Source organism: Lipophrys pholis, assembly GCF_963383615.2.
Source record: "Lipophrys pholis genome assembly, chromosome: 7".
NCBI lineage: Eukaryota > Metazoa > Chordata > Actinopteri > Blenniiformes > Blenniidae > Lipophrys > Lipophrys pholis.
The window spans coordinates 9,376,359-9,389,585 of record NC_137638.1 but is presented as its reverse complement, the minus strand read 5'-3'; the positions used below and the strand labels follow the sequence as shown (position 1 = coordinate 9,389,585).

The 13,227-nt window shown below is 40.2% G+C and overlaps 1 protein-coding gene across 1 annotated transcript in view; it reads left to right on the top strand.

Annotated features, from left to right (window-relative positions):
• Positions 1-13,227, top strand: part of ksr2 (kinase suppressor of ras 2) — a gene marked incomplete at its 5' end in the record, with an annotated part of 124,590 nt that overhangs the window by 16,250 nt on the left and 95,113 nt on the right. Inside the window, 2 exons of the mRNA XM_080466532.1 lie at positions 779-919; positions 3,264-3,414. Coding sequence (XP_080322658.1) covers positions 779-919; positions 3,264-3,414 — 292 coding nt within the window. The remainder of the gene's footprint in view (positions 1-778; positions 920-3,263; positions 3,415-13,227) is intronic.

Here is a 13,227-nt window from a genome sequence, read left to right as displayed (position 1 = left end):
CTGTATGTGGCCCCTCGTGATGAATGAGTTTTGAGACCCCTGCTCTGGATTCACACTTGTCAAAGCAAAGCATGATAATAGTTTACAATCTAGAGCAGACCTGACAAATTCTAGGGTGAGTCTGAGTTTGTCTTCCAGTGTTTGGATTCATTGAAAAGTGGTCTGTGGGAACTGCAGGAAAATAAAGTTGTGAATCACTGAGTTCAACTTTTTCACTTTTCCAGAGCAGATGGATCACAGTTTCTGCACATATGTGAGGCTTTTCTAAACTGTTAAGTCAGTACGTTTATTGTTTGGTTTGGTTTTAACTGTTGTCCTCAAGCTAGACAACGTCACCGCAATAAAATACAGATTTGTCATTTGGTACATTGTAGTGAAACACTCTACAGGGTCCTCTGCTCAGGTTTCATGATGACAATGGTGCATCCAGCTTAAAATAGTTGTGTGTTGCTTGTCTGTAGCCTCTGTGGTTAATTTGTCAACATATCAAAACTATTCTGAAAGGTTATGATTCATGATGACTTGCAGTTAACTGTGATCGTAACATTAATAGATATAAGACTTTAGGGAGGGATGTGTACAATTTTTATATGTTTATCTGTTTCTGACCACTGAAAATGACATCTGGTTATAGTAAAAAGCTGACAGTGTCAGAAAGCCTGACACAACCAGCCACTCCCTGCAGTCAGGTGTGTTAAAAACCACGCAGTGACTCGAGTGAGCCTTCCTCTTCTCTGGGCAGGTTTTTCCTCACTGTTGGCCTCTTTGTCTTTCTCAGGGGAAGTTGGTGAAGTACTTCAGCCGCCAGCTGTCCTGTAAGTGCAAAGTGGCCTTAGAGGAGCGCAGTGCCGAGCTGGAGGACTTCCCTCGCCTCGGACATTGGTTCCGCATCGTCAACTTGAGGAAAGAGGTCACACAGGTAAGGATCATTGCCATGCTGTAACTTAAAGAATTAATAGCATTGAGATAAAAAGGTAGAAATAAAATATGGCATTATGTGTAAAGGAATAGCAATAAATGACAACATGTGACTAAAAATAATATTAGATGGAAGTTTAAATAGCTGAGGAAAAGTAAAACATTTTATAATACTTGGTTAATACTGTTAAACGCAGTTCATTTCAGGAAAGAAAGTACAATAGAATCTGACAATTGTTTTCATTTTTTGTATTTTCTGCATTCCCACTCCACCCCAATTATCAATGTACACTTAAATATCATGTGCCTAGTGCCATGAATGTACAACATATAGACGAGTAAGGTGAACAAGTAACTAATTAAAGAAACACATAAAACAGGAAAAGAAAGAATGATGGGGGGGTGGTAGTAATATAAGCTCAGGGTTTTGACCAGTTCTGTAGTTTACTGTGACTGTATCACCGTCAGTGATTTAAAGAAGGATCGAGGGCTGTACTATTACATCATGTACAACATAAATGATACCAAATTTAATGATTTTTGATGTGGATTTAAAATGTTCTCGGGTTGTTGTCAGTTGCTTGTTCGGTGTTGTCATTTATTGCTCAGGTACAGAAAATCCATAATTCAACCCACATTTACAACTTGAAGTGAAGCAAACTGTGTGTGATGTGGCACTGCTCTGCTTTACTTCATTTAAAATACATTCAATTGATGTTGATGTGACACTTGTGTTTTTGTTTCAGTACATTTTGTGCCGTTCCTATTCACTTTGCAGAGCCACAATATTAAAATTGAATCGAAGTAAAACTAATAAGTATTGTCACAAATTACGAATATAGACCAGATGCATCTCCAAATAGTTTTTCTATGTTTTAATTCAAACAGTGAAACTTCCATACAATTCTGATCTAATAAACATAAACAAAGACTTCAATTCTGTTTTGTTACGTATATTTCTGTTCAGCCACGGTTATCCAAATATTAGCATATGCTTTAAATTCATTAATATATATGTTATGAGTGTAACATAATTGGCAAAACAATGAAATATTATATGTAGTTAATATAATAATATAAGATACTCCCGAACACATACAAACAAACTAGCTTGAAAAGACACGAATTGCGAGTGAAGTACACAGTGTGGACTGTCTTGATTTTGATGATTTTTTTTAAAATCAAAAATCTAAAACCAGTAAAGCTGATGAAATAATCTGAACCTGATTTTTTTTTAACTCGAACCAACAAGTTTCAAAAGTCCTTTATTAATCCCTGGGGCAAATTCTTTAAACTATTCTTTCTTTTTATAAGTTTCTCTTTAGTCATGTCAGCAAGACATCTCAGGTAAATCACACCCAACTAGTTCAATTTGAATTCAATTCAACTTTATTTATATTGCACCACATACAATACAGTCACTTCTAGGTGCTTTTAACGGAGAGAAACCCAAGAAATCTGTGTTGATATCTTGAGCCGCATACCATGAAAACAATACTTTCCAACTAAAGTATTGCTGTAACAAGTAGTAAAATTGTACTCCTATCCTGTCACTTCTGACAGAATTGTGGTTTCCTTAAAATATTCACAACTCCTAGACTGTTTTTAGTCGCGAGAAAATTCAAAAAGGACAAACTTCACCCTGAACAGGTCGCCAGTCCATCACAGAGCAAACGCAGACCAACAGCCACACAAACATTTACACGGAGGGGCAGTTCAGGGTCACCAATTAACCTCACATGCATGTTTTTGAACTGTTGGAGGAAACACACACACACACACACACACACACACACACACACACACACACACACACACACGCACAGGCACACACACTCGCATGCACGACTTCATCATGGAAACCAGTGGTACAAAGAAACAGCTCGTTCTCCATTTCAAAAAGTCAAACATATCAATCAATCAATCAATCAATCAATCATTTATTTATAAAGCCCTTTACAACATTCAAGGTGACCATAATGCTTTCCAGTAAAATCAGACAGTAAAATGAGAAAGGAAGGAATTGAAGGAAATCAAGAGTAAAAACATACACCATATCAACAATAGTGTAAAATCAAATTGAATCAGATCAAACCAAAAGTAATAAACTAAAATAAAATGTCACCATATTACTGACTATTAAAAGCCAGTACGAATAAGTAGGTTTTTATCCTGGATTTAAAGAGTCCAGAGTCGGTAATGCTGCGTAAGCCGGGTGGCAGTTTGTTCCAGGGTCTGGGGCCAGCGACTGAGAATACCTGTTGACTTGGTGTTGCAAACATAGCAACGCGAAGCACAGAGCCGGTTTGATTGGAGGCCGCGGTGTTTGCTGTGTGTGTCCCCAGGAGATGAGCCCCGGTGAGGTGACCCTGGAGGGCCTGCTGGAGATGAGCGAGGAGCAGGTGTGTGAGCTGCTGCAGAAGTTCGGCGCCAACGAAGAGGAGTGCGCCCGACTCAACGCCTCCCTCTCCTGCCTCAGAAAGGCCCACCAGCTCGGTGAGGGTCCGCCCGAATCGCTCCAACATGAGCTCACACACAAAACACACTCGTCCATCCAAAAGTGTTCTTGAGTAAAAATAACCCCCACATAAACAGAGGGCCTTATTTCATCCACGACTGTCCACCTCACAAAATAAGTGTGTGATTCCCTCTTCTGCCTGACTGTAAGTGGCGGGTACTTTAAAAACATTTGTGTTTACAGATTTACATGTAATCCCCCGAGATCCAAGATATTTGGGACTTTATTATAAATGAGAATACTGCAGTGTAACTTCCTCTTTAAACATATGCTTGTTGTGAGAATTGTGCAGCATTTGAAGTTACAAACTGTGAACAGGTCTGAAACATGAATGGATGAAAAATGGCATCTGAGAAAGGCTGAGAGAGGAGTAGTTTAATGGTGAACGACTGCAACGATTGAAGATATATTATTTTCAGCATGAAACTGCACCGACCTGGAGGATTTAATCAGTGTGTCAATCAAGTATTGATCGAATAGGTGAGTTACAGTCATTTCAAACAGGAACTGAACAGAAAAATAACAAAACCACCCACAAACATTGTGAGAAAGCATAAATATCTGTTCTATTAATTTAGATGTAAAGAAACTGTATTTCCGAATACACCATGTAGTTAACATGTGTCTATTTACATCTCATTTTGGTATAAGTACATGTTCAAAGTGAGAAATCAAAATAACTCATCTCCTATTTGAGAATTAGCAGGTTCTTTTTACATTTACATTTCTCTTTTTGCTAAAGAACGATGTCACAGATTCCAAAGATGTGTTCAAGGGAAAAGACTGAACACTAAAGGATATTAGAACCGTACGTGATCCTGCGGTGAAAATCACTGCATGGGCTGTCCACTGTATGTAAACACAGTCCATCGCTGCAACCACAAAGCTCAAGCTGAAAATAGCAAAAAGCTGAAAAAAACACAACTTTTTTATGAAATCACTTTAAGTCTTTCTTTCTGAAACAAAACAAACCATGACTTTAAATGTGTGCAAGTTTCGTCTTTCGAAGTCAAAGATCCTGACATCAGTTTCCAGAACGTTCTAGTGACATTAGCCTCAATTAGCTTTCACAATGGAGAGGGTCAATTAATAGAGAGGGTCAAAATACAACTTTCTTCAAGCAAAACATTTGGTATACTGTTTAAATTGCCCACTTGTTCAGGTTGTTTTTGAAACCGCTGTCTTATCGGCATCTTGGTCTGCCAAATCTGTGAGGCGGATGGATTAACTCGGCAAAGGAGAAGTGCTCGCAAACACAGATTTAAACAAATTTGTGAACAATATTTGAGAGAAATAAGCCTTTTGTGTACATAGAAAAAGCCTCAGACCTTTCACTGCTGCTCATGAAAAATGGAAGCAAAAACAATAGTTTTGTGTTTCCATTATTTTTCCGTGTATAAAATAGTACCAAGCTTACTTATTATATACTTAATATTCAAATTAAGTATATAAGTAATACATCTATAACTAATGTAAGCTTCCGCTACTGTATGTAGTACATGCTGTTTGAGAACCACTGTACGCAAACATAGCATGAAAATATACAACACAGGATCAATTAGAAATTCTAGTTCAGATGGAAATTTGTGATTTGAGCATGTAACCTAACATTTTAGCTTTTACTTTTTACCACTATAAATGCTCTGGGCGTACCTTCAAACATCTCAACTGCGTTAGATAAAAAAGAAACTTTCAATCACTGTTATCAGACAAAGCAAGGAAAGAACAAGAACTTGGCTGATGCAGAGAAGGAACGATCACATAAAAACAATGTAAGACACTTCTTTTTAGGAGATGCATTTATCTTGAGCAGATTTGAGGAGTCACAATTTTCCATGTGACCCAAAATCCTCCGTTGGTTGTCATGCCATCAGTGCGTTTCTGTTGTTCCCTGATTGGCCACCAGGTGGCACAATCAGACCGCTGTTAGACTTCGGAGCTTCAGGACTGTAAGTTGCAATAAGGCATGTAAACCAGAAGGGGGCAGTAGAGCCTCGCTGTTGATTGGGGACAGTGGGTTTAGTAACAACCTTTTGTAAACCTTTATGACAGCATATCTATACCCCCCCCCCACCCCCCCCCCACACACACACACACACGACAGAACGCACTCGTCCTTTCAGTCTCCACTGAATCATTAAGCAAATTAACTTGACGGGTAGCATTTCTTCATTGTGCCCTCGACAAAACTGTACTTTATTAAAGCAGTATTTTATTTCAAGGAGCTTTGACTTAGCTGTCAACTTGTAGACGGACCGTTCACTCCTTTTTATTCCTGCACTGCCTTAACGTCGGGCGTTTTGTGGGGTCCGTTGGTACTCAGCTGTCCTCTCTAGATATTCCTTCTCTCTGATGGCCCCTGTGCTCGCTCTGTATTTCACTCTGGAGCTACTCACTTTCATTTCTTTGTCTTGTCACTTCAATAGAGTTTGGGGGCAGGCTTCTGGGTATTTCAGCCTGGTGTTGCCTCAGTCCAGCTGGGACCAGGGGCGTCAGACATCGCTCTTAACCACTCTCCCCCTTTCTCCATCACTGTCTAGAAGCTCATCCATAGACATGATTCCAGTCACGACTTTGGATGTGTTACTTCAGTTTATATGGACCATGTGCATTACTTATACGACAGAGTCGTAATAGACTGAAAATGTCAAGAAACACAGCAAAGGCAAGGTGTGGGGGAACAATAGCCCAACCTATGTAGATGTGGGAGAATGCATATTTTCCCTGGAGGTATTTCTGCCGCATTTTCACAGGTAAACAATGTCCCACAGTTTTGACTGTGCAAAGTTCACCACATTCATTGTGGGACACAATGTTCCACAGGTAGTTCAGGACCGGCGCAGGCGGCATCATTTAAAAAAAAGTCCAGCATCTGGTTACCTAGCAGCAGTCTTTCCCATGAAAAAGACTCTTTTTAAAAAAAACATCAAACTGTGCAGTACAGTAGGACCAAGTGAGGCAAAATACATTTCTGAATTTAGTGGTTTAACTATAGAATGTTCTGATGGTGAGTTATAGTCATTAAATGAGTGTTTGTTTTTTAATCATGATCTGTGTTGGCTCATTACAACATTTAGATGGTCGCAGCTTTCTTTCAACAGTAGTTCAGGGGATTTGTCCAGCTGGAAGCGTCTTTCACAAACTCCCATCTCCTTAAATTCTTATTACTGTTTGAAATAGAGAAACACTTTGCAATGAGACTTCTCTTCCTTTCTTATGCCCCTCAGCGAGTTTACATCTCTCGTTTCAGACATAAATTGACTGACCGCCCCCACGAAATTTATATAAATTGCGTTACTGAAATCTTAATTAATTTTGTGTCGGTGGTCAGTCCCTGCAGCAGTATGGTTCTCCTTTGGGGGTGTCGAAAAAGCTTCAGGCTCCGTTTCCATTAATCAGTGTTTTATTGCGTAGGGAGTGACTCACTACACCATCTTGTGGTGAAAAGTGATATGACCAATAGAGGCTAGTTGTCAGTTGTCCACCATAGAAATAATCTGTTTTAACAACTGATAGGACACACTGTATCGTTAACATCTTGAGTTTTATTTTAAGGCAGCCCACTGTAAAAAAATATGTATTGACATTGGAAAAACGTGATTTTACTAACAAAAGCATCAGCTGTGCGTGTGTGTTCACCCATGTGCTGTTCTCCACAGTCGAGGCTCCACTCCAGTGCGCCTCTCCCCGGAGGGAGCTGTCTTTTACCTGCAGCGACCTTAAAGTGTTGAACGGTGCGTGACAGGTTCGGACTCCTGGTGACCGACGTGCTCTGGTGTCGGTCTGGCGGCCCGGGAGCTCCCTGCTGATTGAGTAGTGCCTGTCTCTTTCTGATCTGCTGGTTGGAGTCTCGCCGTCGTGTTTTAAAAGTGGTTAACACACCAACACAGGTCACATGCCTGACCGGATTTTTCTTTTATTCAGAAGCAGATTGAAATTGAATAATTTGCCTGAACTTTCTTGTTGGAAGCACTTCCCAGACTGACTGTTAACCTCAATTGTGGAAAATATAGTCCAAAATACAAATAAAAGGTGAATGCGACGACAAGCAAATCATAAAAAACCCATACAAAACAAAACATCATACAATTTCAACACATCTAATGATAAAAAAATGACCAATTTTGGCCTCATGTTTAATTTGATTCCAACATCACATTTGGTTAAAACAATTATAAGACGGTAAAGACACCACCGCAGCTTTGTGTTTAATTTGTTTCACTCAGCATCTCTCCTTCACTGGACTCGGTGTTGGACGTTTTGCTCCGACTGACGCTTGCAGTTGGGATGAAAGTTGACCGTGACGGCGTTGTCAGGTGTCACGTCAACCTGAGAAGAGGTTAAGAAGGGAGTCGTGATCCCACCTCTCAGCATTCAAAGCAAAACTCTCTAAAAAATGTTTTATTACGAAGTCGTCCTTTTTTTCTTTTTCTGGACCCTGCTTCTTTTTATCTGCAGCTTCATCCCCCCCCCCTCCCACCCGCCAACACTTCTCTCTCGTGGCTCTCAAACTGGCCACACAGAGCCACTAATGGGATCTCCAACCGGGGGCTCACTCGCTGGAGACAAGACCACACAGAGCAGTGAGAGGCACTTTCAGCCGAGAGACAATCCTTCTTCCTATTTCCGAAGAGTGCAAGGGAAATGTATTGCAGCTTCAGAATATTGTCACATTTGCACATCTAATGTGTCTGTGCGAATGTTGAAACGCTTCTATCTTTTGCAAGAGCGAAAGACGTGCAAATGTTTGGAAGGGTTAAACCTCCACATGAGAGCATTTTAGCACTTTTAACACCGCCAGGCAACAAGCGGAGGACGCTCTTACATCTTGGGCCTCTTTGGAAAGACTTCTATATTTCTCTTGATAATCTGGAGGTTGTTACGAAAGTACACATATATAATCGAGCGCCATGAAAGCAGAGAGCAGGATTTAGAGATTAATGCACATGTTTTGCCCCCCCCCCCCCACAAAGAAAAATATGTTGCTCCAGTTTATGAGTCATCAGGAATTATGCTGAAATTGGCAGACGTGGACAATCCATAGTCTTTACAGTCTTGGCAGTTTGTGTATCACATATTCGGAGCAACGGAGAGGCATAATAAGTGAATCTATGTGGCTCTGTGAGGTAATGGTGGAGGAAGGAAACTAATGCAAGTTAATAGAATTTTTCACTACAGGCTCTTGGGATTACGGTCCACGAGTTCCAGTGAGGATGAGTCATACAATTCGGAGGCAGCCGGTCGGTCCTTTGTGCCGCAATATACACACATTACCCCCCCACCCGACATACACACACACACACACGAGCATGTCCACATACGCTTATACAAGTATTATCACAAGGAAAAATTCTCAAATGTATAAAAGAGTTGATCTTTAGTCTGCCACCCTTTCCCTCTGCATTCTCTTTAACAGTTGTACCTGTGCTCGGTACGGAGACAGGTTTACATGCCTATAGACCCCCAATTGGCTTCAAATGCCGTCAGCAAAGAAAAAAAAGAATAAGCACAGGAGAGGGAGGCAGAAAATATCTCAGAAAAAAGGGGATCGAAAGGAAGATGTGAAATGAGGGAATAACACGAGAGGGAATTAGGGCGAAAAATAGGCGGTGACAACGGGAGGCGGACAAGAAACTTCTTCACGTCGAGAGGAAAAAAAAGCCAGCGCAACACGGGGAAGGAAAAAGACCAGAAGAAGCATTGACCGAACCCCCCCCCCCGGCTCCCGTCTTCCTGCGCACTCCAGGGTGGTCCTTATTGGCCGGTAACTAATTAGCGGAGTCAAACTTTGAGTCCTACTGATTACACTCCCCTCAACTCAAAAGAGTGGTGATTAAAAAAGGGGGCACTGTATCTATTGAACACAGCCATTGCCCTTTTCACCAGATCCTGTTTACAGTGGCAGCGAGATAGGCCAGCCACTGTCCTGCTGGCATTTCACTGCCATTTCGCCTAAAGAAGCATCACATCCCCGGGTAATTAGTGCAATTATGAGGCTCTTATCTGCTTTTCTCAAAGCCTCTCCATGTGTTAGGATTGTCCCATTAATGGTGCGCTATTTGTATTGGCCGCTGCAGGCGGGGAGCCGTCGCGAAGCCTTCAGGTACCTTGTGAGGGGCGATGTCGGGTTTCTCAGGTTAGACGGTAGGGTGGAAGGCTGGTGACGATGATGATGTGGCTTCAAAGTTAGATTGAAAACAGGCAGCATTTTCTGATAAAACAAGACAATCTGAAGGCGTTTGTCAAACCAAGTGTTTGACCTTTTGGGAAATATATTTATTCACTTTATTCCTACAGATGAGAACGTTGGCAATATGCACTCTTCTCAATGGTAAAGGCTCCAAAATGCATGTTTTCATGACTTGTCTTTGCAAAGTGCACAATTTGTTGCTTAAAAGCACCTGTTGATATATTCCAGTCACATTAGATGTGATGGTAAGAGCTGCAAAGTTGATTAAAACATCTAAATTGAATTAATTATTTTGTTCATAAATATCAAATACTAGTTCAACTTCTGTGATTCCAGTGGCTCAAATAAGTGTGACAAGACTGGATCAGCTGAGATGAGATGACCAGGTTGTTTATTACATTCATGCAGCAAAAAATTGTTATTTAATATAATATCACCAATTTCTTTGCATTGTTTTTGAAGGCTATTAAACCCAATTCTTCAAAGGTCTGGTCTCCAGTCCTGTTTTTCCTTGGAAGCCCCCCAATTGCCTTCATAATAAAGCTGCAGACTCCCTCTCCACTCTCACCAATGTATAAAAGCAGGTCTTTCAAAATACTCTACATTTTCAAAAGTGTCATTTTAAGCTTTCCTTTGATGTACAAATCAGATATTTGAAACTCAACCAATCAGTTGAGTAGTTAAGTGTAGCGTTTCAGGCATCATTTCTGAATCATGATTGTAGTACATGAATTTCTTCAGAGAAGAGAAGCAAGCAGCTGAAACAACACCCCACAAAAATCTTTTATCTACCTAAATAAGTTCGTTCTATTTAACAACTTAAAAATGTCAGCTGCATGCTGACATTTACTAGTAGTAGTAAATAACTCATACTAGTTATATACTCCGATGTAGTCTTGTTTTCCCACAACCACACTTTGTCGACATGAAAAACAATTTTCCATTGCCGAATTTAGAAGTTGCTTGTCTACTTTTGCATCATTGGTTAGTCTAAGTTTATGTGACACCAAATTCATCCAATAATAATAATAATATAATATTAATGATTGTAAAAAGCCACTCATATAAAGCTTTTTACTTATATATACACGTCCACCAAGCATAAAGCAACGTTTGGTTTCATTACAAAAACGAACAACAGCACCCACTAGAGGCCCAATGTGCTCACTACATCATCTTCAACATTTCTGCCATTTCCTTCAGAAACTTTTTTGAAAGGAAAATGCAAAATCCTGAAACATCGTGATGTTTGTCAGAGATTAAATACTTTCTTCAGCACTAAGAGAAACCATAATATATGTTCATTTGTTAGTTTTCAAAGTCCAGCTTTCACCACATACCACATCTACACCAACTGTTTTTCTCCTGCAAAATAAAAGACGTTTTTTCTTGTTTGCATTGAAGGCTAATTAGCGGAGAACTACATTGAAAATGTCCAGACCATTATGCATGTGTGCGTCTTTGCTGGTGAATGGGATATTGATTGCTGCAACACGGCTCCGATGATCATTTGCGCAGTTAAAAATTAAAATGTATTTCCATCATTACATATGTTTTTTTTTTGTTTGTTTTTTTTAATGAGGCTTAATGCATTTGAAAGAAAGTGAGTAAAAAAAAAATGCAGAACGCTAATGTGATGTAGGAATGCTTCCACTAAAAGTGACTGAGGATAATCAAGCTTTGATATCAGCAGGCTGCGACTGTGCTATAGTGCATGTTGTGACCCCAGAGGATAGGATAAATTAGAAAAGTCGACGTATATTTTGTTTTCATATCAAAAGCAACTTTTGTAATGGACTTTTTTTTTCTTAAACAAGCACTAGGCACACAAATTAATTCAATTCACAAGTCTCAAAGGGGTTTGTGCTCAGTCCGCATTCGTCATCTCATTTCTCGTGGAACAGTTTTTGGTTTGCCTCGGGCTTTTGTTTAGGTGATCTAATGTGAAACAAGAAATTCATAAAGTCAAGTCCTGTTACTATTTTGCTGAAGCAGTTGCTAAGATACTGGCGCACTTCATGAATCGACTCATTACTTGAAGCAACAGCTTAGCGAGTGCGATCCAAGTTCATTACTTCTTCTGTGAAGAAATTTCACTCAGGTTTCAGCTTGACAGGCACTGTCAAAAGTATTTGAAAGTGATGCATGGGTGTAATTATCAAAGGGAAGCTCAAAGTTTAAATCGAAGGTGATTGGCTGGCTTTTCTGAAAAACTACCACTTTACTTTTTTTTTGAATGAATGAATGAATGTCTCAAACATGCTCTGCATGTTCAACTTTCAATTCAGTTTCATTTGTAAAGCAGCAATTATAGCATAATCATCTATCAGCACTTTACATGTGAAAAAAACCATTTAACAACAGCAAGCATAGGTGATAATGGAGAGGAAAAACACCCTTCTCAGAGGAGGAATGTCCAGAGGTTCAGAGGGTTCGGGAATTGTAAGAGAGAAAAGGACAGAGAACAACAAAAATGACTCCCTGTAGACTGATGGAGGTAGGAACAGATCACAAACCTGTAGCTTCACAGCCAAACATCCCTGTAGGAAGCACAGACAGACGACACGCTACAGGAGAGAAACATGACGTTAATATCATGCAGTGGTAACATATTAATCTATGGAGAGTGAAAGAAGGAGAAAAGCTTTGAAAGATGGCGGCTGTACTCTGCGATATCTGCAGCCTCAGACAGAAGGCGAGCGGTTGGCTGATATCATAGTCGTCCGACCGCCATCAGTAAGTCTGTAATTAACCCACCTCACCACACAGCAGAGCAACCACCTAAAGCAACTCACTAACCAATCAAAACAAGAAAAAGTGAAACAAGAAAGAAAAAGTTTGTTGAGTCCTGAGAAAAGGACAACTGTGTGGAGATTCGCTTACATAATGTATCACCCAGCTCCTCGGATGATTGTGAAATTGTGACTATGCAACATTGTCATTGTCCCCCCGAATTGATGCATGACGCAGCCAGTATCGTCATTCAATTCAATTCAATTCATTTGTATAGCGCCTGATACAAGACAGTCATTTCAAAGCAGTGTTACAAAGAAAAACCCAACAATTCCACATGAGCAAGCGTAAGCGTCAGTGGAATGGAAAAACTCCCTTTTGACAGGAAGAAACCTTTACTGAACCAGACTCAGAGGTGGTGGCTTTCTGTTGTTACAGTTGGGGTTAGAGGAAGAAAGAGAAGGGGAGAAGAAAGATAGGACAGACAGACATAAGCACACGTGAAGCTCAACATCGCAGTGAAACATGTTGTCAAACCCCAGTTCATAAGAAATCCATGTCACACAGTGTGGTAAGTAATGGATTGATTAGACTGATCGAATCATACAGTCTGCACAAGTCTCACAGCTGCTCAAACTTATAGCAGATTAACTGGTAAAGTGCTCCGTGTTGACTTGAGCTAATTGGAAAGTTTAAGTCAGGGAGAATGATATCTCGGAGCTCTGCCTCCTATTCTGCTTTTGGAAAGCCCAGTAGCTCCAATCAACCAGAGAACAAAGTGCTCTGCAAGGGAAAATGATGACATCATCTCTTTAGGTTCTGATTGAGCCTGGTTGTTAAGAGATTTAAACGTTCAGAGCAAAAGTTT